A 26,869-nucleotide genomic window follows, 5' to 3' on the forward strand; every position below is an offset into this window, starting at 1 on the left:
TACTTTGCAAGAACGAGTTTAATTTAAAGGGTGATTGGAGGGAGAGGGCAAGAAGCAGTACCCAAACCATCCTTAAGGATCCTTTGGAATAAAAGACTGGATACAGAATGGCACCATTTGGTGTGATCCTGTAAGGCAGTGAGGTGACTGTAAAGCAAAACTTTCTTGTTATAAGGCTCGTGAATGCAGCAGCTCAATCTACATTTTGTGAAAATCTTAGTATTGAACCACAATTAATTTCATCCTGCCCATACGCTCTAAGTAACTGAATATGAAATAGAGCTGTTAAAATTCTTCCCCAATTAAAAATACATCTGTTCACTTTCAGGAAAAGGAGTCTGGAGAGCGGAGTGGGTGGAAGGGAAAGGAGAGCTCTAGAAAACTGTCAGACACAGGGAGACTTACTAATCCTTGGCTGTAACTAACACAACTGAGCTTTGAAGCTGGACATGAGCAGAAGAGCTGGGGAAGAGGCACAGCTGAAGTCTGGGGGAGTGGAGACAGGAGACCCGACAGAGCTAGGGCTCCAGGATTTTACAAGCCAAGTGGAGATACAGCTGAGCTCTGCTTTATCATTATTACATGCCAGCTACACAAGACTGGACCAGAAGAATCAAGCCCGAATCTGAGAGCACTCAGATAAAAGTGCATGATGTGCCTTTCCTAGAAAGCCTTTTCTTGCCAGGCACAGCACAAATCAAATAAATATGTTTTTAAATCACCATAGGCTCAGAGAAACCCTGACCCTCCAGTTATAGGGAAGGGATAAATCATGGTCTTGGTCTGGGCTTTTGAGTCTGTAATTCTGTGTTTTGCGTGCATGTAGGATAATGTTGATGCACCAGAAACGCAGGTGGAGGATGCATCTGCGGGGGCGGAAAAGAGACGCATTTAACAAATGTCCTTGTTACGTTATATAATTTCAGAGTTGCAAACCTTTGGTACTTAGTAATTTCCGAGCAACCCTGAGCACTGTAACACTGCAACAGCGGCACCAAGAGGTCTCTCAACAGTGCAGTTGCGTTGCACCAGCACCTAATCGGCCAGACTGCTGTATTTCTCTACGCGCTTGTCTCTCATGTGATGCTATCCGAGCTCTGTCATTTCACTAGAGACCCCTCTTCACAGCAGCTACTCATGATAGAAGCTTAAAGGACATCAAGTTGCCTCCTCAAAGCTAAGATGAACCCAGAAAACCAGGCACAGGGAACAACCATAAATCCCCCAAACCCTGTTCTCACTGATTGTTTTAGAAGAGCAGTGACTTAGTTCCTCATTTTGGAGAGGTAAACCCCTCTAGCTTCTAAGTCTTAAGTGTCTCATCTTGAACAGGAACTTCCAAGAGACCCACACAACGGAGGCAGATCGTCTAGCTGCTCCCAGGGAAGGCAGGGCCCTGGCAGAGCCTGGCAGGGAGGTGGGAGGAAGAGCTGAGCTGCTCCGTGCCTGCCCACTCTGCCGATGTACCAGAAAAAAATGGGAACCGAAGAGGAAACTTACTTTCTTTTTCAGCTGTGGGCTGGAGTGAGTAGAGAACCCCTTGTTGGAAGGTAAGAGGGAGGCTTGGGGTGGCTGGTGGCCCTGGAGGACCTGGGGGTCCTGGGATCCCGGTTTCTCCTGGAAGTCCTCTTGGTCCTTGAGGTCCCAACAGCCCTGTGCAGAGGCAGGAAAGGATGTGTTAGTGCATTTGAAGATGTGCTAATGATGCTACCATGTAAAAAGGCAGTAAGAAGACAAAGGATTTCTGTCCTGAACTGTAATTGTAGGAATTAGAGGTGTGGGGGAAATAGGAACAGCTTGCCAATTTTCCATTATTTGTCTTTAGCATCCTCCTCTGCAAAGCAGATAGCCTTACTTGGCTCAAAGGTGCTGTGAAGCTTAATTCCTGAAAATCTCCCTCCTCCCTGAGGCTGAGCAAGAAACTAAAGGCAGCAAGGCGTGAAATCCAGCACCACTCTTTCTCTTCCCCTCCACATACACCTGTATGTCACCTTACTGCCAGGAAAGCACAGAAAGAACAATGGAAACTCAGTCAGTCCGGCAGCAGACCGATTCCGCTTCCTATGGGGCTGGAAGGCTCTCATTGCAAACGGAGAAACCAAAAGGCAGACACATCCTTGGCCAGACTTTAGCCATTGACAGGTTGCCAGAAAATGCCAAAAAGCATTCAGGGCCGCTCTCACATTTAAGGCACGCTCCAAGTTTCAAATCTTTCCCAAGCTCAGATTTACAAGGTACAGCCTTTTAGACACATAGAAAGCACAGACCCTCAGGTCTGGCACCTATTGTGTAGAGTATCGCCTTCATCAAAAGATTTAGGAACATCTTGGGGATGAAGAAAGTCTCCTAGCTCAGGAATAGAGTGTACTCTGAAAGAATGGCCTCATAACCTTTTCCCTTAACATACAAAAGCATCATACAAAAACATCCTGGCATCTGACAGCTTGATACAAATGGTGGAGAAAAAAGGGAGTTAAAACAGGCACACAGCAAGAGGGTTAAACAGGGAACGCTCTTCTCCAAAGGCTGACAGATCAGAGACTGCTTTTTACAGCTCCTGAGCAGGATGGGGAAACATGATCCTGCTCTGCAGCTTTCTGGGACAAGCTCTCTCCAGCTCCACGGGAAATCCCAGGGACTGTCGTTGCTCGTGCAGGTGGTTGCCTGCTCTGAGAGCTGCTGGCTGATTTCAGTGCCCAGGGGACTCGCTGGAATGGATTCAATACCAACTGAAGATGCTCAACACCTTGTGTGTCCAGTCTTTTATGATCTGTTGTCAGAGATAATTTGTATAAAGTGAAATATCTCCTATCATGGTAGGACTTACCTGGTGGCCCTGCTGGGCCCCTCTCACCGGGTTGTCCCTTCTCTCCTTTTGGCCCTGGTGGTCCTGGAAGACCAGTTGGTCCGACCGGGCCTGGAGGACCAACCTGCCCTGGCAGCCCTGAAAACATTCAGAAAGGAAATTAGTTGGAGGATAGGCCACTGCTCAGGTCTTTAGCAATCTAGAAACTGGAGGAGAGGGGCTCAGAGATGCAAGGGGGGGAAATGCAGCTTTGCACAGACAGCACAGACAGGGTGGCAAGAGCTGGCTGGTATGTAGGGTGGAAGCTCCAGACTGGACCTTGCTTCTCCTCTTCTTCCTGCAATCTTTAAAGAAACACACATGTCCCCACGAACAAGGCCCACCCCAAAAAGTCAGCAGGATGTGTATCTCCAGTAGCCCAGTTTAGCTAAACTGTCACCTTCCCAAAGTCTGAATGGCTCTGGGCAGGATCTGGCTGGTCCCTCAAGCACTGCTTTGCTAGTGCACAGCTCCATGGTAGTCCCAATGTATCAAAATACACAAAATATATTTGCAAAAGCAAATCAAACCCTGTCTCCCACTTGCTCTGGCTGATCTATACATACCACCCAGAGATTCTGCATCGAAGGTGTTTCCCTGTTTTCTCCTGTTTTCATTCATCTAACAACTGTAACATGCTGTGCACAAGCATTTTTCATTCCAAATTGAAATTAATGCACCCACACTTTTGAAGTAACTAGATGTTACTAATTTAGATCAATGAATAGGGTGCTGAGCAAACCCATCTGGAAATACCAGTAACACAATAATTACAGCCCAGCGGGATGCTTCTTGGCAAGTCCACTCAGACCCCCAGTAAGCCTACAAAAGGTGCAGGCAGCGTTTGCAATCTGAAAGTGACTATTTCTGATGACACTACATAAGATCTCAATGTTGTTTTCTTTAGGCTATCAAAACAATAACAACACTTGGCAATTTTATAGTGTTTTTCAGAAAAACACTGTGCATCTTTGGCTCACAAAAATAGTAGCTGCTTTGGAAAGATACACTTAAATACTGTGCAAACATCAGTGAAGCCTTTAATACCTTATAGAGGTGGGTGAGTTAGTCTGTCTACTCCGATTAAGCGGTTAATGGTTACAACAAAGGCATTAACTGTCAGAGCCAAGAGAGTCAGAGGTTCCTGGTTTCTGGGCTACCAAAGGGCTTTGAGTATTTGAAAGCAGTAGCAGATGCAAGCTACAAAGCTTACAAAGAGGAAGATCTGTCTGAGTCCAAAGTTCAGTGCACTCAGATTTCAAGTTTTAGTCTGTATATTACGTATGACCATAACCCAGCAGAGTGCAAGTTAAGTTTCAATAAACTCTTCCCCTTCCCTGGTATCAGAAGAGGTACTGGACCCTCCAAGAACAGTACCAGGAGAACCTGCTGCATGAAGGGGGTGGAGAAGAATGGATGGGAATAGAGGGAGAGAAGGAAAAAAAGGAAACATGCTGGCCAACTAACACCTACACAGCTGGTACCAAAGGAAACAGGGCTACATAACAAAACCCAAGGCTCACAGGATTTGCACCTCCCACATTTGGATCCAGTTCCCACTCTAGGTGTGGGACAGCCCACCTGGGGCACAAAACCTTGTCCCCCCAGATATTCACCCAAACTCTTTGCATTTCTCAGAACAAAGCAACAATCCCCCAATATTAGACCCCCTTGAAAGATGCCACTTCCTCTCTTCTTTTTTTGCCATTCTGGAGAGATGGCCAAATTATTTTTTCTTACAAAAATGAAATCTGTCCATCTCTAATCCATGGTGAAACAGGACAGACTGAAGAAACGAGATTTTTCAAAGGCTTTGTGTGGGAGTGTGCGCCTGTACTTTTTTTTATTCAGTCATCAATAAAGATCTGATTTAAATTGAGCATTGAACAAGGGATTAAGGTAAGGTTTTAATTTGGATCAATTTGCTTACCCACAGGACACAAACTGCAGACTTTTCTGTGAATAGAGGGGCTTCTTTAATGGATCTCACCTGACAATGGATGCTGTACTTGGCAAGCTCAGGCAGGTGATCAGGAGGCCATTTAAGAGAGCAAGAGCATTTGTTCACAGCATTGCAAACATTGCAATTCTCCCCCTACCAAAAAGCCCCCACCTGAAACTTCATTGCAGCAAATACTTTCCAGCATAGAGGGAAGAACAGCAGAAACACTGTTTTACAAGCACAACACACTGTGCTGCTGAGTGGGTCAAAACATTTCCTCGCTTGTATAAATCAGCCTCAATCCTTCAGGTCAACCTTCATAACTCAATCCTATGAACTTCTGCAGACCAAGAGCAATCATTTGCTGCTAGCATCCTCAATCATGCTGCTGCAGTGGAGCTTTAAAGAAACTGGCACTTACTTCCCTGAAGGTGGAAAGTGCTAAAGGAAAGACTAGGAGAAGCAGCACCGAGTAATGTGTCAGGCAAATGCTCATACTGGTGACAAATGGTGTTACCAGCGTAAAAGAGACAAGTGCAAAAGGGAGAAGAAAGAGGGAAGGATTCAGGGAAAAAGGGGGAGGGGAATGAATAGGCCAAAGCTTCAGCTAGCATAAATCAGCTCTACTGCAGTAGCATTGCTTTCAGAGAGCTTAAGCCCATGGCAAGTATTTATCCTCCAAAAATATGAAAGAAAAAGCCATGGGGAAAAATAAAAAAAAAAAAAAAAAAAGAGGGTGAGTATTCAAATCAGACGTGCAGAGACCTGGATTTTCTTCCTGGCCCTGTCACTAACCTGCAACACACCATCTGTTCCCTTTCCTTCCCCAAGGTTTTCTCTGTACAGGAGCAGGATATTCTCTGTTTGTACGGAGCTTAGCAAAACGATGCCCAGAATATCACCAGCAGCTCTCAGTGTGCATGGCAGGCAATACCAATAAGATAATAATGGTGTTTTCTCCCATCACTCAGCACACGTCCCGCTCGCTCTAGCCACGTGTCCTCCAGTGAACTGCCTCTCCATCAGGCAGCGCTTTCCATCCTTTGGGGATGGGGGAACTGAATGTCTTAAAGATGATAAAGCTGGCATTTCACCTCTCTAACCAGAGCAGCCCATGATCAGATAAAACCCAAAGAAGAAACCCAGCCTCTCTGTATCTGTGAGGCTCCGAATCACTGAGGACTCCTGGCCACAGGACCCTTCTGCTTTTTGGGACATATGCACAGGACTGGACATAGCAACATAGCAAATAGCAGAAACCATTGACTTTGACTTACCCTGTGGTATTAGCTGCTCCTCTGCACCTCTGTGTCCTTTAGCCTCTAGTTAAGAGGGTCAGGTTTAAAAAAAAAAAAAAAAAAAAAAAAAAAAATATGAAAAATTAGGTCTCTTGCTGCCAATTGGCTCAGCCAGAGTGTATACATATTTTCTTAAAACTCAGTAAAATGTATCCTGTTGATTAACAAGCTGATCAGAAAGGCCAGCGGTCCAGCTGTCTCAACAGCTCTGATTGCTTTTAAATGATTGTCTATTCAGCCCTGTCACTCACAGAAGAAATAACTACCCTAATAAACGGTAGCAAGTTTTCCTGGACTTCAGCCTGGAGAGGTGTCAGCCAACCCAGAGCTGCAAGGTCATCCAGAAACACTCCCACCATTCAAAGCATCTAGTCCATATCAACCATCTTGTGTTAGGCACCAACATTACGCCCTTAGCCCATCCAGTTGAGAAACTTGGTGGCACACAAGCTAGGATTTGGATTTGCTTTGGCTTAAAAACTAGAAGCAGGGTAAAGTAGGCAATATTTCACAAAAAACTCTGGGGAAGGGGATTCGAGGGACAGAGGCTTAGCTTTCCACAACCCCAAACCACACAGGACACTCAAGTTTGACTTCCACCTACTCTAATATCACACTTGTTGAAAGATCTCCTGATGTTTGCAATCTCTGTAAGTGAACCTGGGGCCAGCTTTGAGCAACAAGTCGCAGCACAGTGTTGAAATCATGCAAAATGGGCAGTCCCCCACCATCCTAAACCAACTGCATGAAATTCCCTACATTTCACCAAAATCCACAGTGTGTTTTTTTGGCTGACTTTGAATTGTAGATAGAAACTGGTGGGGGCAGGGAAGGAAGCCAAATGTGGACCCAGATCCATGAAACATCCCCACAGCTCCTTAGCAAAGCAAGCATTTGAAGCCCACAGAGCTCGGGTAGGGGCTTGAGCAGGCAATCACATGTCAATAAGCAACTTAACTGATTACTTCTAATTGCTGAAAGACACTGTCCTGACCTGAAACGGTCCAGTGCATGCCTGATTCCCAGTTATTACGCTAGAATTGTTATTCCACACTAGGTTAAATAAATCAAGGCTAGAAAAATAAAGGGTAACAGTGAGCAAGGACTATACCTGGTAGCACACAGGCAGGGCTGTAACGCATGCAGCCGGCTGTGCGCACAGCTTGGAGCTCTGGCTGACAAGACAGACTCACGTAAAGCTCAGACAACATCACCTGGTTTTGGAGGCAATCACTAGCTACCCCCTGGATTTACTGCAAGGGTGGAGGGTGCTGGTACTGGACCATGGAGTCAGCCTGATGCAAGTGCTACAGGAGATCTGTTCTGTTTTGCATCACTGCCTGGGTGAGTGGCATTTCCCGCTCCTTGCTGAGCAAGAGGAGATTATCACGTGTACCAAGCCTCCAGGAGTAAAGGACTTCGAGTGGAAGGTACAGAGTCAGTACTTTTGCTGGATTGACTTTAGTACAATGAAGTGCAGGTGCAGAGATACTGCAACAGCACAAATAAATGACATGGAGAAGGCAGAATGAGCATATAATGGACACTGGGGGAAACCGCTTTAATTCAGTTCCTGGCAGCCATCACTGTGGTTCTGAAAATACTTTGCAGAACATATTGTTAGCGAACCTCCCTCCATGTTGTGGCATCCTGTCAAATTATAAACATGGACGACATCTGGTCTATGTTGGTTGCTCCAAGTCTGCTGCAGTCGTGAAGGGCTGCCATAATAAACTACTCTGACCGGAAAAAAAAAAAAAAAAGAAAAAAAAAAAGAAAAAAAGAAAAAAAATGAAGAAAAAAGCAAAGTAGGCCCTATAGAGGATAAAGAACTAAAGAACTGCTCTGGGAGCAAACAAAGCAACTGACAGACAGGGCTTTGGAAGCAGAGAGTGGGGATCTTGAAATAAGAATGCCAAGGTCAAGGAAATTCAATGCGTGGGGATCTGTCTAGCCAAGTGGGCTCAGAGGGAGATTTTCTTATAAGTGTATTTTTTTTTCATGCCACAAGAGGGATCATAAAACAGCCCATTGTGTTTATGGTAAATTTAAAAAATATAACGCAGAGTGCAACTGATGTTGCTATTCATGGGAAAGTTTTTTGTCCTAATAAAACCAAGAATTACCCTTACCCCAGTCCTCTACCTCCCCACACCGCTCCCAGATGGGGAAATGCTGCATTCAGCGCTCAGTAGGTGAGTATGAATTGTCCCCCTGTGATCCCAATGGCTCTCTGGAGTTTCCTCAGGAATGTTTCAACATATTCAGGCCTCAAAATCCAGAGTCTTTGGACTTAAAATATGTACACTGGAACACATAGGCAGGCATAGTGGCCCTACTGAGGTTAACAGAAATCTAACTTTCCAGAGACCAGAATTCAGCTTTCAGTAGATGCTTGTGCCAACAGAAATCGAGGCTAGCAACAGGCCGTTAAGGCTGGCAAAATGGAGCTTAATATGTTAGCCTCTGAGTTTAGCTGCTTTCTTTCAGGAACATGCCTGCCTTTCGCTTAACTCGAGGAGGGGCAGAGACGCGGAGAGAAAAGCTGAAAGTCCCTCTCTTTGTAAAGGGGTGATCCTCGCTCCTGCACGGGCAGTGGGAAGGGGCCCCAAGGAAATCACATCCAGCTCCCTGCAGCTAAAAGGATGGTTCGAGGTGGGATCGGAGAGGATTGAATTCCTTCCTTGCCCGTGAGTCCACATGGGTGTTGGCGTGCGACCACCTCTGCCTTCACAGCTCGGCAGAGAGGGAGAGACACGAGACAACACTAAACCCTTATACTGAACAGCCCCTGGTTTGAAGGAATCCTGGCTCTAGAGCTAAATAATGCTGATTCTGACCCTAAAACAGAGGATGAAAGCTCTCAAAATGCCTCTCCGCAGTGTGGTCTTCCTGCCGAGCACAATTCCATCTTGCAGCAAAAAACAAAGCTATAGTGTCCCTGCCGCGGGTGCAAAGCAAAGCACAGACACGGAACCACTCATGCCAGCAAGACTGCCTGCCCCGCACTCATCAGGCAGCACCACGCAGCCCGAGTGCGGCTGCTCCCATCGACAGCTCCCTGCTGGGTCAAACACACGGCAGCAAACGTGCCCACAAAAAAAGAGAGGAATTGTCCATCCGAAAATCTTAACCCTCTTCTCCTTTACAGAGCAGAGGGAAGGAGCTGCCAGCATTTCCCTCCAAGCCCTCTCCCCTGCAGCTTCCAATACTACAGCAGACTGACACGGCCTCCTTTTTAGATACCCTACAGGAATCACGTATGTAGGGTGGGCGAGTTGGTGAAGAGCAGGTTATGCTTACCAACAGATCCCACTGTTTTCCTCAGGACAGTCCCGGGATTTAGCAGGGGAAAAGCATCTGGTAGCAAATCGTCATACCACGTGGCCGTCGTCCCAGTGATTGGCAGGTTGTTTTCCAACGGTGGGCTTCGCTCTGCAGCCTCGAGCAGAAGGATCTAGATAGGGGACACAGGGAAGGCAAAAAAGGTCAGTGGGATGGTTTCATACATGGTCTCAATCCTGAGAGGTCTTGAAACTCCTCTCCTTGCCAGCAGGAGCTGTGGATAACTTTGCATCACAGACCGCAGGGTTTTGGTGTTAAAGCTCTATTGGTTTTCTGCAAAGTGGCAGTAATTAGTGTAGGAAGCTGCTGTGTTAAGTTGCAAGAGGGTCTCACACATGCCCTCCTTGGAGAGGGCTTCACTGCTTGCAGAGAGACTCAGCCTCACATGGGATTGTCTCCCTGGTGAAAAACACAAAACCAGTGACCAGAGCTGGTGTTAGGGGACACAGCATTTCACTGCTAGGTTGCGTGTTGAAATCCAGAGTCATCAGGTCAGAAATTTCTGAGAGCTGGTACAAGGTGAAGGGCTGTAGGATGCCCAGGGTAGCAAGCTGAGGTGCCTCAGGAAAAGTCCTCGTTGCAAGTAAAAGTACAAATGTTGACCAAATAAAAGAAGATGGAGAACATGGAGCTTTTAAAGAGCTGAAGTGCTTTAGTTTTGGAGTGAATAAAAAACAGGTAGGCAATTTCCTCAAAGAGCTCTACTTAGAAGTAATAGGATATTATTAAAACTTGCAACTGTTTCTATACCTTGTAAACACACCACCTTCAAATAAATCCACATCCCAATGTGTGTCCCTGAGCTATTTGGGCCATTTACAAGATAAGCTCCTTGGCAAAATGACCCCATTTTCCTTCTATGATTTAGACCGCTGTTCATCAAGCTGTGCTCCCCTGGCCACTGCTGGCCCATATGAAACTGGAAGTTAGTCCTTAACATGGCTGCAAAAAACCTAAACACCCACAAGAAGTAGAGGGATGGAGGACCCAGGTGGTCTCTGCCCACTGACAAACTCCATTAAAGTGAAGCCCAGGGGAACATTCATTGCACTTTATAATCAACACTTTTAATTAAAGTTTTCACAAAATTAAGATTTAAAAAAATAATAATTTTTCTATTTTAATCTAAATGCTTCATCCCCCTGCCTCCCCAGCCACTAAGCAAGGGTGGCATAACAAAATAGTCCACAGATTTCTTTTGAAAAGGCCTAACTACCCCTTCAATTATAAACCCACTGGGAGCACTGACCTGGAGCGCCAAGCCCACGTGCTCTGCTGCAAATGGATTTCACCCCAATCACTAGACAGAAGCTAAACAAGAGTCCAAGGGCAGCACCCACTTTCCCAGTGGGGCAGCCAAAGGGTTGGCAGCCCCTGCATTAGGCATGCACGGGATGCAGCAGCAACCCTGCCGCTCACCTGGCAGCGGGATCGATCCCTGGCAAAGCTGCCTGCCTAGGGTGGACGCAGGATGCCCATCGGGCAGGAGCAGGGCTGAGGTTTCCAGAACAAGAGTTTTGATCCAAGCATCCAGCATCTCCAGCAGTCTGCTTTCTAAGCACAAAGCTTAGAAAATTGTCTGAGGAGTGCACTGCTGTGGTTTGTTACAGCACTGTCTCTTCCTGTTTGGAAACCACCTAAGCAAATATTGATTTAGGGATAAGGGAAATAAAAGAGAATACGGCTCAAACTTTCCACTAAATCCCTAGAAGTTTCAGCTTTTACATGCTGTGTTGTCTTTACATAATGAAGTCACACTGCAATTATAAATGAGAGTGACTTGGCTCTGCTTGTTTGTTTTTAACTCGCAATTATTACAAGGTTTATCACTTATTTATTACAAGGCATGGTGAGAGCCAGTATTGCAGCAGCGCCAGAAATGATGAACTTCCTGCAGAATGCACTGGCCTGACAGGGGTGAATCAGAAACTAATTAAACTGGGAGCTAGGTTAAGTGCAAGGGAACTGAACCTCAGCTGTTGCAAACAAGCAAAATTCTTCCTTTATTGCAAGGATCTTTATTCATGGATCCAGAGTCTTGCTTTCTGAGTAATAAGAAAGCAAAAAGGAATCAGGTCACAATGCTTTTATTCAACAGGCTTCTCTAACGCCAGGCAAGGAAGGAATGGGTTCAGTCTGTCTCTTGCACTTCTGTGCTTCTACCCAATGATTTATTTGTCAGACTTTCAAGGAAATATGCTATGTATGTTCAACAAACACTTAAGCATATGCCTTACCATAATCGTGCTTAATTCCCATTGACATGGGACTCAAGTGTGGATGGAAGACCTTTTCTGAAGCACTTTATACTATTATATTATCCTTTTACTTCCCCAGCAAAACACCTGGATGTTGCCAAAGTGGACTCAGCAACAGAGGCAAAACTAATCCTGGAGGTGGCAAATTAGAGGGGCTAGAGCCAGGGCAGGGTTAGGATGCTCCTGCTGCGAGGAAGGGACCGACAAGGGCTGTCTTGGACAGTATTTTGCCGCAGCCCAGCAGTGCTGTGAGAAGAGGTGATATTAAACCAATAGCAGCAATGGTCAGAGACCAGCAACCTGCAGGGGTCCGAGGCCCTCCCAGGCGGCGCGAGCGGCACTAGCACAGCTCTGCCGAAGGTTGCATCTGGAGTGGAACAGCTCCAAATCATTTTTATGGGTGATAATAAAAATGTGTTACCACATAATCAACACAAAACAGTGGCAACGGTATCCTTTTCATTAAAACAACATGTTTTAAATGAGCGCTCTGCTGATAAATGCTGTAAAAGATTTAAAGGCATGCACAGAATAATCCAGTATGCTCTTTTATAAATCAACTATATATACTTAGCAGTCATGAAGGCTCAAACCATAGTAACAAGTTTATTTTCCCTGGGCACAAAATGATAGAGGTCAGGAAGTCTCCAGCCTTTAAATTGCTGAGAAATTCTAGGTTTTATAATTAGGACTGAAGAAGTGCCCAAAAGAAATAAAGTAGAAGGAAGAGAGCTCTCACATCCGTGAGATCCAGAGAGCCAAACTAAAGAAGGAAAAGCACGTGGGATTTAGTCACATTCAAAATCTCAAACTATACACTGTTCTTTCAACAAGGAGTGTCCTCTCATAAGCTAGCGCAAACGGGGTCCTTGCACATTATTGCAATAGCACTGGAGCCATTCATCTATTTTCTGTCACGTTCTGTTTTTCTTAAGGCTGCCATTGCCGTAGTCAAGGGACTCGAGGAGAATTCCCACTTTCATTAAACAAAAAAAGAAAGCTTCTAGCCCTCTGAGTAAACTGCTGGAAAATGATACCAGAGAGGCTCACGGCCAGAAAGCAAATTAGCAAAATGTGCAATGTATTAAAGTCTCGGTATTAAAGTCTTGGTATTTTCTAGTCAATAAGGTTGAGGTAGAGAGGGGGATAACACCAAGTGAAGAAGAACGTGTGGTTTCAATTGGAAACCCTCACTGCAAGCAGTGTCCACCTTTGCTGCTATTACCACTTCCAATGCAAAAGTTATGCCTCCATGAAGAACAGAGGCAGAAAACATCCTAATGCTACCATATAAATGAAATATGTCTTGATGCCATGGGTAATGTTAGTCCCACAACCAACCAGAGCAGGTACAGAGAACTAGCTGAAGGGCAGCGCTTGTGGTTGCTGCCTGTAGTGTCAGGAGGGCAGATCCCTACAGAAGACACGAAGGCCTTTCCTCCCCAGTTCGCGCTGCATTGCACAAGGTGAAGGATGGCCTCAACTCAACAAAACACATGGGTTTTTGTCTTTTTGCACGTATGGAAGCAAAAAGTCAAATCTGAGCCTAAATGGACATGCTGAACTGGAGTCTCTGGCAACAGAGGTCCCACCGGCATGAAGGCTTGTCTCTGGTTTCCAGACCCCACCTCTCAGACGCAGCTGAACTGGGTCAGAAAGCTGGAAAGAACTGAAATGGGGCCGCGTCTCCTGCCAACACCGCAGCGGGAGACGGGCCCAACGTAGGAGACGGCATGTGAACGCGAAGGGAACGCAGGAGGGATGATGCACTGCACTGGCCAAGGAGCTCGCAGGCCAGCGCCAGCGGCAGAGGTTATTGCCTGCAAAACTCACCCCTGGGCCTTTCGAGTCCCGCAGAGCCGCCGGGCTCACCTCTGTACAGGATCTGGCGCTTGCTCTTCTCCCGTGGCTCAAAGCCTGGCTCTTCACTGTGGGGCCCGCTCACGCACAGGGCCCTCAGCAGGGACATTAGTGTTATGTGCCTGAAAGCTCAGTCCCAGCTTACTCAACCCACCTCCCCCTTTTCTATTTGCCAGCATAAACTTTCTAAACTTCAGACACATACCACATTTCTTGCATCAGATCAAAAGCTCAGGCCAGGGACAATGGAAATGGGAGGAAGGTTTTCATCTTCTTGAGATGTTCAGTGTCAGAGGACTTTTTTTGGCTTGTAGTGGCTTTCAAGAACCCTATTTTGGTTGTTCCCACACATCAAAAGAAGATTTCACAAACACAGCCTCCTCCCATCATCTGTCCTACACTTGCATTCCTGACGTCCTGTAACTAGTAGGTGCTAGAAACAAGGAAAGAACAGCCGGGCTTCCAAAGATTTCAAAATTGATACAACAGGCCTCAGAATGCTTTTTCCTTGGATAAAAATCCATGGAAATGCAGAGGGAATCATTTGACATAATCCAGATGGATATTATTAATTAATAAACAGGGGATATTTGGTCTCTTGAAGCATTGGCAGAATTAACTCCCCTCCATCCCTCTCTAAAGAGGAGGGAAAGAAACTGCATGAATCCAGCTCATCAACTAAAAATTCCAGTGTAAAATAAGATTCCCTTGATCTTGTAAAGACGCAAGCTGATTAATAATGGTAATTGCATAACTTGTTGGACATATCTTTCTTTATAGCAAATTATTTGGCAAAATGTAAGTTTTTTAATCATTCATCAACACACAGAGCTAAACAGGGAGTTTTACAAAATCTGATGGAGAATGGTATCTCTCTTGTAGCAATATGAAACCTGTGAACACAAGGCTCCAAAGCAGATGCAATTGCTTGGTTTCAAAATCCAAGAGAGTCCACTAAAATCTGATGAACTGGGTGCCCAGAGAGAACCTGGGTGACTTCATCCTTATTACATCTTAGAGGCTTTGGCCAAAGGGGACAAGATAATTAGTGCACGGAGGAGTTTTGATTATATTGATAAATTATGTGGGGAGCAATAGCTGCTGTCATTGCAGTGACCCAATGTAGACCAAAAGGTAAGGTTTGTGTCATCAGCTATTGCATGGAAGATAGAAATGTGGACCAAAGGCTTCTGCGCAGGTAGCGCAGTTCATGTTCTTTCTGCAAAGGTATTTGGGTTTTTGTACAGTTTTACAGGATTTCCAAAAAAGAGGATGCAAAAAGTGACTGTTTCATCAGCAGGTATCTTCTGGGGGGGAATCAGAGCAGAGAAGTCACAAAAGCACAGGCTAGCCTACTAGTTTAGATGAAACGCAGGCAATGTTCAGCACATCATCAGACCATCAAGGCTTTGCTTGAGAGAGCAGCAGTGAGGGAAGGACTGGCAGTGGTCTTACCGGGTCACTGCACTCTGAGGCACATAGGGAGCTTCTCTGATATTGCTACATACTGGAGATTTAGCCTGCCATCACTGGCACCCCGAAGTGTGAAGAGCCAGGGGAAGAAGCTAGATGTGGAAAGGATCCAGCAAACCTTCAATGCCGTGTTAAGAGCCCATTGCAGAGTGAAGTACACAAAGGAGCTCAGAGTGAAATCAGATACCCCACCATTACTTTAAAACACCTGATCAAAATACATCGGAGCTATAACCTTCCACCCTCAAAATCACATCATTCTTTTCTGCCCAATTTATTGCTTGTCACCTGCTGGGGATGTAGCAGTGCTATGGACATGGAGCCAGGCCAGCCTGAGATGAACTCAGTCTTGACAAAGCAACATCTGTTCTCAGCAACGGCTTTGAGATCAGCTCTCTGCTTCTCACCAGGTGAGGAGCCCTCAGCTCTGGCTGAGAGATTCACATCAGCTAGCTCAAACAGGCTGAGATGCCTTGTGTGTTCCCCTCCTCCGCTAGACTCTAAATGAAAAGCTGCAAGAAGAGAGTGGCACAACTGGAAAAGATAAGGGACTTGGTCCTTTCCTGGCTCGCCACGGTGCAAGCTGAAAAAAAGGACCCAAAGTCATTTTTCTCTTATGATCACACTTTTCCTTATGAAGCTCCACTAAAATTTCTGATTGAGAATCAAGTGGAAGCTTGCATGTTTGGGCACGGGATTACCAAGGGATCTGAGCACTTACATCCCCTAGGCTCCTCACATACCTCCCTCGCTGAAATCTACTTTTTGTCCACTTAAAAAACAAAGCTTGTAAACAATGTTCCCAGGTATTAAACTCACCATTTCCTAATGCAGACACAGGATTTGCTTGGCAAATTAAGTTGTGTGCCACAGGAAAAGAGAATTTTTCAAAATTATTTTATGAAAATATTAAATCTATTTGACTGAAAATGCCAAACTTGTAACTAAAAGACTTTGCAGGAGGGGATGGTGGAGGAGGAGGTCTTTAAAGTCTTTTTGTGGTTCTGGCAAACGATTTACAGCATTTGCCAAACACATGGAACAGTCTTAGGGGACAGATTGCTCCTTCAATCCAACAGTGATAAGAAGTAAGATCCAACAATTACTAGACTTGAGAACAAAAGTATTTTAACTGTCATTCTGAAAGACAGAAGCATGCCCAAATGAGAGAAAGGCCAGTACCCAAACTGCCTCAAGTGTCCTAATCATAACCATGATTATTGCTGATTAGAAAAAGGCCAATGAGGTAGTTGCAAAGTTGAGATATGAACATTACACAAAATTCAGTTTGCCCACCCAGTTTTGGTTCACGGTTCCCCTTTGTAAAAATCAGTTAGGAAGTTGCATTTTATTCTTAGGGACATTTGTTACATTAACTGATCTACAGAAACTCAGCATTAAATTAAAAATTTTACAGGGATTGATTTAAGTTTGTTATTGCTACTAGAAACCAGCCAGTTATTATACAGCTACCTGTGAAATAGCCCAAATACTCCTTAAATTCAATGCATTACTGGAGCTGGAGAAGCAGATTTTGCACAGGGTCATTAGGAAACCTTAGAGATTGGGTAGGCCGCCTTCCTGTTCAGAACAGAAAGAAAATAAGTAACTGCTAGTAGCAGTCACATACGTAACATGGAAAATCCATGAAAGTCCTTGAAATATCAAGCAACCGCTAATGTCCACTCTATAGGACCAGCAGCAGTATCATGAAACATTTTCTATTTTCCAAATATTTCTCCACTACAGCAGGAAATTGTTTTATTGTCTATGAGAGAAAGAAAAGACAAACCCCATAAAACACCCCAGACAGCTGCCAATATTTCTTGTAGCTGCTTGTAAGAAGGGGGAGATACAGAAACATTTCATACAATGATTACATTAAAACTCCAAGTAATGATGCTTCATAATCAAAAGACACAGGGTGGCGAAGGTGCTGTGGGGTAATCTGTTCTAAATAAGTGGGGTAATTTCATAGAAAGAGCAATGTATTGATCAAACTCTGTGCACAGTACAAAGATTTTCTTTAAAACCTTTCAGAATCTTCTGCGTGGGGAATCACATTACAAGGACTGTTTTCATGCAAAAAATATGCATGTCATTTATCAATCACACAATGAATCAGTCAGACTCTAGATATGTAATGTTATCTCCCTGCATTAAAGCTGTAAGTGAAATGCCACGAACTTCTCAAAAGCAGTGTCAGGAGATAAGACTGGGTTATATCAACTCAGATCAAATGCTGCACTCAAGCTCCAACCAAAAGCTGCGATTAATATCGCACTGCCTGTAGCTCTGTGGTGGAGTTTATTGAAAGAAACTGGGCAAACAAAATGAGCAGAAATTTTTATGCAGCTGCCTGCTTTCCTGCTAGCACTGCCTGCCGTGGGCAGCGGTGCCGCTCTCTCCTGACACTGCAGCTCTCTTGAGCTTCGGTGGAGTTTGGGCTTAGTCCTGCGACACAGGAGGGCAGCACCAGGCTCAGGAAATTCAGAAAGGAAGGGCTGTACACTCTTCCCACTAAGAAGCTGTGCTGGCCTAAGGAGAAACCTTTCATATGAAATAAAAGCAGCGTTCATTCTGCCCTCCCACCAATGAGGCTCCCCGCAGGGTCAGCGGGTGCTGTAGTGATGTCAAGTAAGATGTCATGGGAGAGAAGTGAGGTTTGGCATGTTGGGGCTTGGGGAGGGGGTAGTTTTCTTCTGGCCTGCACACTTTCTTGTCCTTGACCCCAGGCTCAGCACCATCCTCCCTGATGTAGATTTCATGGCCTGTAGATTTCAAGCTCAACACCATCAATTAAGCTTTCAAATCTCTGGCATCCAAATGGGTCTGGTGTCAAGCAAATGGAACAGGCCAACTCCATCCTGGGGAGATGACAGGGTAACTCAAAACAGGGGTGACGAGGATGGAGCCTGATTCCATCTCCCTTCACCTCCTTTCCTGCAGAAACATCTCCTACAGCCACAAGGACAACCTAGAGCAGCGTTAAGGAAAGCATAAGACACGTGAAGAGTTTGTTCTGCCACACAGTTCAGCCATGTCTCAGAGTCTCTTTCCTTCCCAAGGGCTGTATAAGCACCAGTCCCTAATGAGTCATTTTTCATTCCATTTGGTCTGTGTTTATTCTTCCTCCTCGCTTTCTGATCCAACTCTTATATTACAAAAATCAGAGGGTTACTTTTATTACCTCATTTGGACACTGATCTTACAAGTTGGATAAACCAACTCATCCTTGTAATAAGAAAGATGAGACCATTTCTGGTTATATCCCCATTTTTTAGGGGGACAGCTATAAAAGCCTGCAGAAGAGGAGTGGGGAAAGAAGAAATCACAGTCTTGTAGCCTCTTCTTCCATGACTGAGTTTAAGTTTCCTTAACTTGCCCTTCACAGCCACTGGAGGACAAACATGCATTTTACATGTCCTCACACATAACCAAGAAAGGCTCTTGGCTCCTTGTCCCCATTGCAGAGATGTGAGGAAGAGATTGTTTTTCATTTGTCCCTAACCTACTCTATTAAAGCAAAACTCCTCACCCAGCACCGATCTGCCCAGGTCCACAGTGCCTTCAGAGGTAGCTTTCCACACATTTGCTCTCACCCTTGGACCTTGCAGTATTTGTAACAAGTCTACACAGGCTCCACATGCCTCAAAGCCCTTACAGCAGGTGCCAATGGCCTGACCTGCTTGAAGCTGGCTGGCTACGCCGAGGTGGCTGATCTTACCCATTGCCATTCCCTGAGCTCACCATGGTCATGCTGGACTGAAATTCAAGAGAGCAAAAGCAGCAAAGCTACTCAACTTCAGCTGTCTCCAGAAGGAGCAGGACTGTGGCAGGAAAATCCATCTCTGCTCATAGGGAGGATGAACTTCTACATCTGCGTTTGCAGAACAAGACAGCAAAAATCAGGGGGGGATCAGTCTCCAACACTGGTAAGGGATGTGTGTGTCCATCCCTTCACCCCTGTCTTCCTCCAAACAGCTTCAGGCTGTTGTTGTGGTGAAATGAGACATGACAAGATGACAGTTTGGAGAGCTGAGAGACAATTTCACATCCAGCAAAATAGGGATCTTCCTCCAAAATCCAGAACAGGAATACAGACAATACTAAACAAATTCAAACACCTTTTTAATAGTGCGAGCTGTTATTGAGTAACAACAACTGAGGTCATGACATTGCTCCATAGATCAAACTGAACTTAAATTAACCTTGAAAAAAGGGTGAATCGGCATATTTCTCTTGTGAACAGCACCAGCATTCATGTAATATTGCTTCACTCTCCACTTAATTGCTACAGGCAATTTTTGCACAGCTTTTCAAACAAAGTGGAAGCCAAAGGATTGATAATGACATTGCTGGGCTATGCTGCAGAAGATACCCTTGCAGAGACACAGTCTTTAGTACTTCACAATAGAAAGAAATAACTCATTTCCCTCTGTAAAAGTAAACCCTTTGATGAGCTTTGCTCCCAACTTGGGTCTCTGTGGGAGCATAGCAAAGTCAGAAGGAAACCCATCACAGCCACACCACAAATTGCCTCACTGCAGCACTAAAACAGAGACATGATGCACTACACCCAAGATCGAGAGCTGACAAGAATCAAGTTACCCGAAGCCCCATTCTCAAGAAGGCAGAGAGGAGGTTGGTGTGGTCTTGGCTATGGCTGGGACTGAGGCAGTACCAAAATCCTTCAAGTGACATCTCCAGGGTCTGTCTGGCTACACATCTTGGCACTGAACTTTGCAGGCATCCGCCTCACTGTTCCTCATGTCAGAAGGTCTGCAAGACTATGAAGTCTTCAGCCATCGACACTATGTTTGTTGATGATGACTCAGTGCTCCCTCCTGAAAGCAGAGCAAGGTTGCAGCCATACGGCTGCCAACACAGGAAGCATTTTCTAAGGACAGCACGTCAGGTTTGCCAGTCGGGAGACAAATGCCGATAGCTGCACAAACAAGTGTCCTAGGTTAGAGTAGAAGACAATGTGCTCCTGCCTTCACTAGAGCTCCCATGCAGAAGGCAAGCAGGCAACACTTCCCAAACACCGTGGGCGTCTGGCAGTTGGTGCCAACACCAGAGTGCAGATTGCTTTCAGAGGATGGGAATTTATGGGAATAAATTTAAACCAGGTTCGTATCTGGAAGACAAGCCCACTGACATGAGTGCAGTTTCATTCTTGGGCTAAGACTTCTCGAGAGGATTTGGGTAGGTAGGATCTCCTTCCTCCCCGTGAAGTCCTCAGAGCCCTGGCAGAGGTTGCCATTAGCCTCTTATGCTTTGTTACCCGACACAAGTGCTGAGCTGCACAAGCCAGCAGAGCACAGGGGCTCTGATGTCAGGACAGTCTTTGGTTATCATTTTCTAGTGAAGTCAAATATAGAAAGCCCTGGAAAGCGAAGGAAGGTACAGCTGGCTACAGGCTGAGCATGGGAGGGCTGATTTACGCCTCTCTGAGGCTGGTCCCGTGTCTTACTTGGATTTGGGACTGCACACACAGAGGTCAGTCACCAGCCCCTCTCTCCTCTCCAAACGCCTCCAGCTCCTCGCTGCCAAAGAACACCCACCTGCCAGGTCCTGCTGCTCAGAAAAACAATCCAGCTCATCTTTGTCCTTTGCACTACAACAGTTGTTTTCACTCGAACAACTCTGCTCCCCATAATTTCATTCCCCCCCATCCCTTCATTTTCCTGTAGTGAAATACAACTGCAAAGGCTTTGAGGAAGTTCCAGATAACATTGCTTACTCCATTTCAGCACAGACAATTCCCAAATTACCATAATATCATGCACTGGCCTCAAAAACACCCCACATCTACCACCCCCCTCCACGAAGGTTTCTCCCCAAATTCTTTTATGTCATCGATAACCATCAGTTAATGAATAACAACAGCAGCACAATGCCTTAAAGGGACCAAAGCACTATATCTAACAGCCAGGAATGGGCTGTCACAGGAGGGACCACAGCTCAAAGGGGTCTGACTGATTCAGCTGCTTTGTTGCTAGACTAGAACGATTTATCTGAATCCCAGTAGGTAGAAATTAAAACAATTTGCAGAAAAAAACCCCACAACGTGAAGGTCTCCCCTGAACATTTGTCTCCACTAAACCACACATGAAAGCCTCCCATCTTTCAGAAAAGGGATAAAAAAGCAGGACTGGATAGCACTTGAAGAGCAGGCTAATGAACAGCTGTTCTTAGAAAAATCTACATACCGTTACTCTTCTGTTTTGCACTCTACATTGGTAAGGTTTCTACAAGGCATTTTTAGTGAAAGAGACCAGAATCAGAGTCTGCTTCTTTCCTGAGCCAGGGGAATCACTGTTTTACATCCCCACGTTATCAACCAGCTGAAGGCAAGAGATTTTTCATATAGCTCCGTCTGCCCTCTGTTTCTGGAGCAAAACCTGAGCCAACGTGTTCCAGTCGAGAGCAATGAGCTATGTATTATTTATTAGCAGCTGCACATTTGTGACAGCAGGGAAGAAGGGAGGCAGAGATGCAACTGTGTGGCAGAGTGAAGCCGAAGAGGATGTGTGGGAAGCAGAAGGAGCCAGGTGAGTGACGCCCATGTGCACGGCAGCGCTGCCCTCTTTAACAGCGTGTTCCTCGCTGTGGACAGGAGGACAGACACCTGATCTCTCCAGGGCTGCCAACTCAACATCTTTTTCAGCAGCAACTCTTGGAAATTTTTGCCAAACAGAAGAATAAAGGCAGGTCCTTACCTTGGCCTCAAGTGTGTTTAGCCTCTCGGTCATATCCGCTAGTCTCGTGCAGTTCATGCATTCTAGAAAGAACAAAACAAAATGATGTAAAATTTCTACATACTTTGCGTTTTAATCCATGGCTTTCAGTCTGCAGACCCTGATCCTCTTTTGATCCAAGGCACACAGAAAAGTGATTCAAGATCAGTTATGGGGGGAAAATAAGTATTCAAATCCATGGCACAGGTAAACAGCCACAGCCACGTTACATGAACCTTGTTTGGGGATGCTTAGTGGGGCAGAGTGTGAAACCAAGTTCCCAATAGGTAGAAGGTAGGCGAGGAAAAAATTAGTTGTAAGACTTCTCACAGTGCCAACCAGCATGACCTGTTGTCACCAGCAGAGACACTTGTTCTGCCACTGCTGCAAGCTGGTGTGGCACGTGCTGCCACCTCACAGGACATCAGGCTGCACAACCACTACTTCCATTTAGCTCTGTCCTGTACCCTCTCCTATACTAGGTCCTGGTCAAATATCGAGAAAAATCAATGAATATACAAAATGCCCATCTCTGTGGGAGTCCTGATCTGTCCCTGGACTCCCAGGCCCTGTTACCACTCCCACAACAAATCATCTGTCTCAGTGACAGCAAGAAAATCCAAGACAGACCCTAGGGCTGATGCAGACTGGAGCTGCAGCATGAAGTGGTTTCCATCTCACTTTGCTGCATAGAAGCAACAGATAGGCAGCAACGACCAAAGGGGTCTTGAAAGGATGCCTCAGCAAGAACAAACGTTAATGTAACGGGCTCTGAGTGCAGTTTAAAATGATTGCTTGATACAAAGGACATCACTTATCTAAACAGAAGAACTGCTGCTTTGCCTCTGTTTTCATTTCAGCAATTTTAAAGTGAGTGAAGGAGGATAAAGCCCTGAACAGAGATTTAATCAACAAGGCACTTTCCCAGTGCTTTGCAGCAGTCTTGAACTGCCCATTCCCAGCTCTCAGAGAAGCTTTCCAGGCTGGACCACTCACCTATCATGACTTCTGAAGCGCAGCAGTTTTTAAAAAGGGAAAATTACTTGCAGCATGAAGTATTTCAGAGAATAAACCATCCATATTCAGGTGAAGAATCACTACCATCTCATGTCCCACAGAGGAGAAATACATCTCTGTGTGCATTTCAGGGCTGTCCCACAGAGAAGAATTACATCTCTGTGTGCGTTTCTGGGCTCCATAAGGGCCAGAGCCCGTTTTCATTGACTGGCCATGGAAGAAGTATTTAATCCTAGTATTTCCATAGGGCTGGGGAGGTTGTCCTGTGATTCTTGAGCCCCTTAATAGACCATCCAAGTGCAGCTCAGGCTGAGGTTGTACTGATGCAGGGGATGTTGAGTAAACCCAGTGCCTCCCTATGGGGACAAATGGGTGAACGTGGGTTTTGGCCTGACTAAACATCACCCCAACACCTGGGACTCAGTTGTCCCCCCCTACAAGCTTTGTCCCCTTTTGCACAAGAAGCCCCAAAGAATCTCTCCAATCTTCATCCACAAACACTTTCCAGTTTCATGAAGCACATGGTATGTACTGATGGCTCTCAGCCATGCAAAGATTTTAGCGCATGGCTCTGAGGGCCAGGAAGCTTGGCTGTTCCATGTTAGTGATTTACAGTCTAAGAAGATTGCTTGAGTGTTAACGGCAACCAATCACCCATGGCATAAATCTTCCAAAGAAATTCTCTCATTGATCCTCTATGAGGAGCTGTGTAGCTTCCCAAAGGAGCTAGACATAAAGCTTCTACCTCACGATACCCAACATTTTGCAGGCAAAGCATTTGATTGTTCAGGAACACTTTGAGGGATTTCCTCACAGGTCAATACTGACATGGACCTTCTTTTACCCAACAGGAAATAACATTTGTTTATTTTTATTCTCTGCAATAGATCTTGGGCAATATTTTTTGGCTTGAATTGGCCCATGAATACACAAGTGCCATAAGTGCATTGTGCCACAGAGAAGGAAATGGGTGAGCCTTGTTTGGTCTGGATCTGCTTGTCATGTGTATAACAGGGAATTACGTTCTGCATGTAGCCGGCTTCATGCTTTTGATCTTGCTCATCCCCATAGAAAGATAAGACTGAATAAATCCAGTGCTCCCAAGAGCCAAAAGGCGTACCAGATGTGTTACAGAGCAAATAAAATATGGAGTCCTATTCTCCCTTCTGCTGGCTTGCACATATTAATAACTCCCATAGGTTTAGAGAGACTGACTTGAACTGTCTGAAAACCATCTCTGTGCATAATTTGAGATGGATTGATCATTTAAGCTCTCTTTGGAGAGCTCAGCTCATAAAAAAGGGCTTGTACTACCCCTCTGCACAGGGGTGAATCAATCAGCTCCCAGGGGGGAGGACACTCTGATCATCTCTGCCAGACGGCGTGTACGAACAGCACCAGTCCCGCAGCCCTCTCTGCTCTTGACGAGTGCCTCAAAGAGCCCTTTCAGGTGCGTTTGCGGCATACAAGGTTAGATTTAAATAAACAAAATGACAGAAGAGGGGAGGAAGCAGAAGTACCACTGCACTGTGAGATTTGTACTAATATCATCTTCATGTCAGTGACATCTGCTGAAACAGAATGGAAAACACAGCCCAGGTCAGAAAGAGAACTACGTAAGCTCAAGTTGGATTTGAACTCTGATCCTTTCCTTTGTGAAATGCCTGGAAACCCAGATCCACGCCCAAGATACTTAGCCTAGACCCAAAAGACATTTAACTAATCCAGAAAGTGGACGTCCTAATGCAAAAGATCTTCTTACTAAGGCAAGCCATCCTGCCAACAAATCCTTGTGACATTTATTTAGCTAACCAACAGACGGACAATGCTTTCAAACACAGAGATGAATGCTCAGTACTGCAGTTACAGAAACTACATTCAAAGCTAGCTCACAACACACTGGGGACCAGGCTGCTTCAAGGTCTGGGGTTATCTGCCCTTGCAGAAAGCCTGAGAATGGTGGTGACAAATCAAGCTAATAAATATTTTCCCTGACTACTATGCACTGACGTATTTAGTGTCTAATCCTGATGGCTGGTGGTTCCAAGGCCTGGGACTGTGAAGTTGAATTTTCTGATCAGGGTGAAAGCAGTCTGCTTTATTAAAACGAGCTTGAGAATCTCACATCATTATTTCACATGCAACGAATATAACACTGGAGCAAATACACATACCCTCTGACCAGGAACTCCAGAGCAGACGCTTTCCATATCTGCAGAAATCCATCACTTGTTGCTACACAGAACCCCAGTTTATTTCCTTCATATTCCTAGTTGGCAGATTTGTATTTTTCCAGCTAAACTCTGAGAAAGGAGTTGTGATTTCACTCTATGAAGCCCAACCTCAAAACACATGGTAGGATTTGTTTTAGAAGTGTTCCAGCAGGGAGGATAAATAATTGAGATAATGAACATGAGACTGTACCAGCATATCACGTGACACCCAGTCTGTCTCCATAATGTCTCACTGTTACTGTCCTAGCACACCTCTCCCTTCCCACCCTCCCATTCCCCTTCTCCGGCTGCGAGGGTAAAGCAATGCAACTAGAGGGAAAGAAAAGTCTAACATATCAGCGATGTGGTAGACCTGGCGTGCTGGAAAATAACAAGTCATGTACCCTGTGCCAGCAGTGCCCCACTTAACCCTGATCCAATGGTGGCTACATTTGACTGATCTTCGATTAAAGGCTGAGCCAGTGCCTCCAGCGCTGCAGCTTTGCAAACAGACACCGGGCTGTAAGCCTGCGGCTGCCACTCCAGATACGCTCCTACGACAAGCGACTTACAGTGGTGAATGACTGACTTCGGGTGCCTTGCTAACTTGGCATTCCCGCTTTGCAGGGCTCGAGCAGCATTTGCATAATTTCATGATTAAATAGTTGTACAATTCAGCTGCTCAAAGCTGAAAGCCCCACAAGTCTTCAAACTCCTCACTCGAAACAAGAAAGGCATGATAACGGCTTTGTACCAATGGGCCTCTAATGATTTCAGCACAATTATCACAGTGGCACTGAGGGGAGTAAAAAAAACCAGGCCAACTTTCACCACGGGGCCGCAGGTCAGAGTTTTGTGCAAAACGGCAAAGAAACCTCTTGGCATCTCTGCCCCATTTCTCAGCTCTGACAGCCCACGCTCATTTGTATACCCAGAGTCTCTGCAGAATATTAAAAGGGCTTTTGGTTTAAGTAGATATAAATTGCACAGCTCAACCGAAGTCAAAGGATCAAGGCTCTGTCTCTCTTTTTCTTGATGGATTACTCCAAAATTCATATTTCAGAGGGGAGGTGGAGGAGGTGGTTTATAGCATATGAAAGGGGAGAGAATTCTGGAATCACAAAGCCTTTGTTTAAACAAATAAAATCTTTGCAGCCAGTTTTTTCAAGACTGTATTTTGCCATTACAAGAAACTTCAACCTTGCAATGCAATGGGGCGTAGCACACAGTCAAGTTTCAGGACATAAGAATCGCATTTGCAGCTCATGCTTCAACCTGCTTGGGGCTCTAAACAATGCACTTTCCTCCTCTGAGTCTTACTTTCCTTTCATCCATTTTTAGTGTAATGTTTCTTCTGTAAAGGACCCGAGGTCAGAGGATGAAAAATGACCATATGTTACCTACACACAGAGAAATAAATAAGTATATTTGATTTCTGTGATAAAAACCTGCCTGGCAGCTCTTCTCTTTCCATCTAATAAAGTCCACCACTTCCATTGCACTTTTCAGAAATGGACATGCACAAAGAGGACAAACTCGCTTATCCCCAGGGTAGGGTCAGCAAACCAGATCTGCGTCAAGGCCATGCCAACAGCCCATGTTTACAGCACCGGGAACACAACAGCAGCTCCACGAAACACAACGCAACAGCTTTAACACTGTGCCAGCAGCTGTGCAACCAGGACTACTGAGAGCAGGTCTCCAGGCACCACGCCATTAACGGTTTGGGGTGCACTGTCTTACGAATCAGTAACACACAACTTGAGTAGGTCTAGTTTGAAGAAAATTTTGTCTTTCAAAGGAAGCAGGAGACCAGCTTTTCTCAGTTAGTAGACACCTTTCTCCAGGACAAGTTCAGAGTAGTCTCTGAACAAG

General features: G+C 45.4%; 1 protein-coding gene across 1 annotated transcript in view; it reads right to left on the minus strand.

Annotated features, from left to right (window-relative positions):
• Positions 1 to 26,869, minus strand: part of LOC104076008 (collagen alpha-1(XXVI) chain-like) — a gene marked incomplete at its 5' end in the record, with an annotated part of 140,909 nt that overhangs the window by 18,407 nt on the left and 95,633 nt on the right. The window contains 5 exons of the mRNA XM_009576704.1: positions 1,501 to 1,653; positions 2,828 to 2,944; positions 6,065 to 6,109; positions 9,389 to 9,542; positions 21,747 to 21,808. Coding sequence (XP_009574999.1) covers positions 1,501 to 1,653; positions 2,828 to 2,944; positions 6,065 to 6,109; positions 9,389 to 9,542; positions 21,747 to 21,808 — 531 coding nt within the window. The remainder of the gene's footprint in view (positions 1 to 1,500; positions 1,654 to 2,827; positions 2,945 to 6,064; positions 6,110 to 9,388; positions 9,543 to 21,746; positions 21,809 to 26,869) is intronic.

Source organism: Fulmarus glacialis, unplaced genomic scaffold, assembly GCF_000690835.1.
Source record: "Fulmarus glacialis isolate BGI_N327 unplaced genomic scaffold, ASM69083v1 scaffold12714, whole genome shotgun sequence".
Lineage (NCBI taxonomy): Eukaryota > Metazoa > Chordata > Aves > Procellariiformes > Procellariidae > Fulmarus > Fulmarus glacialis.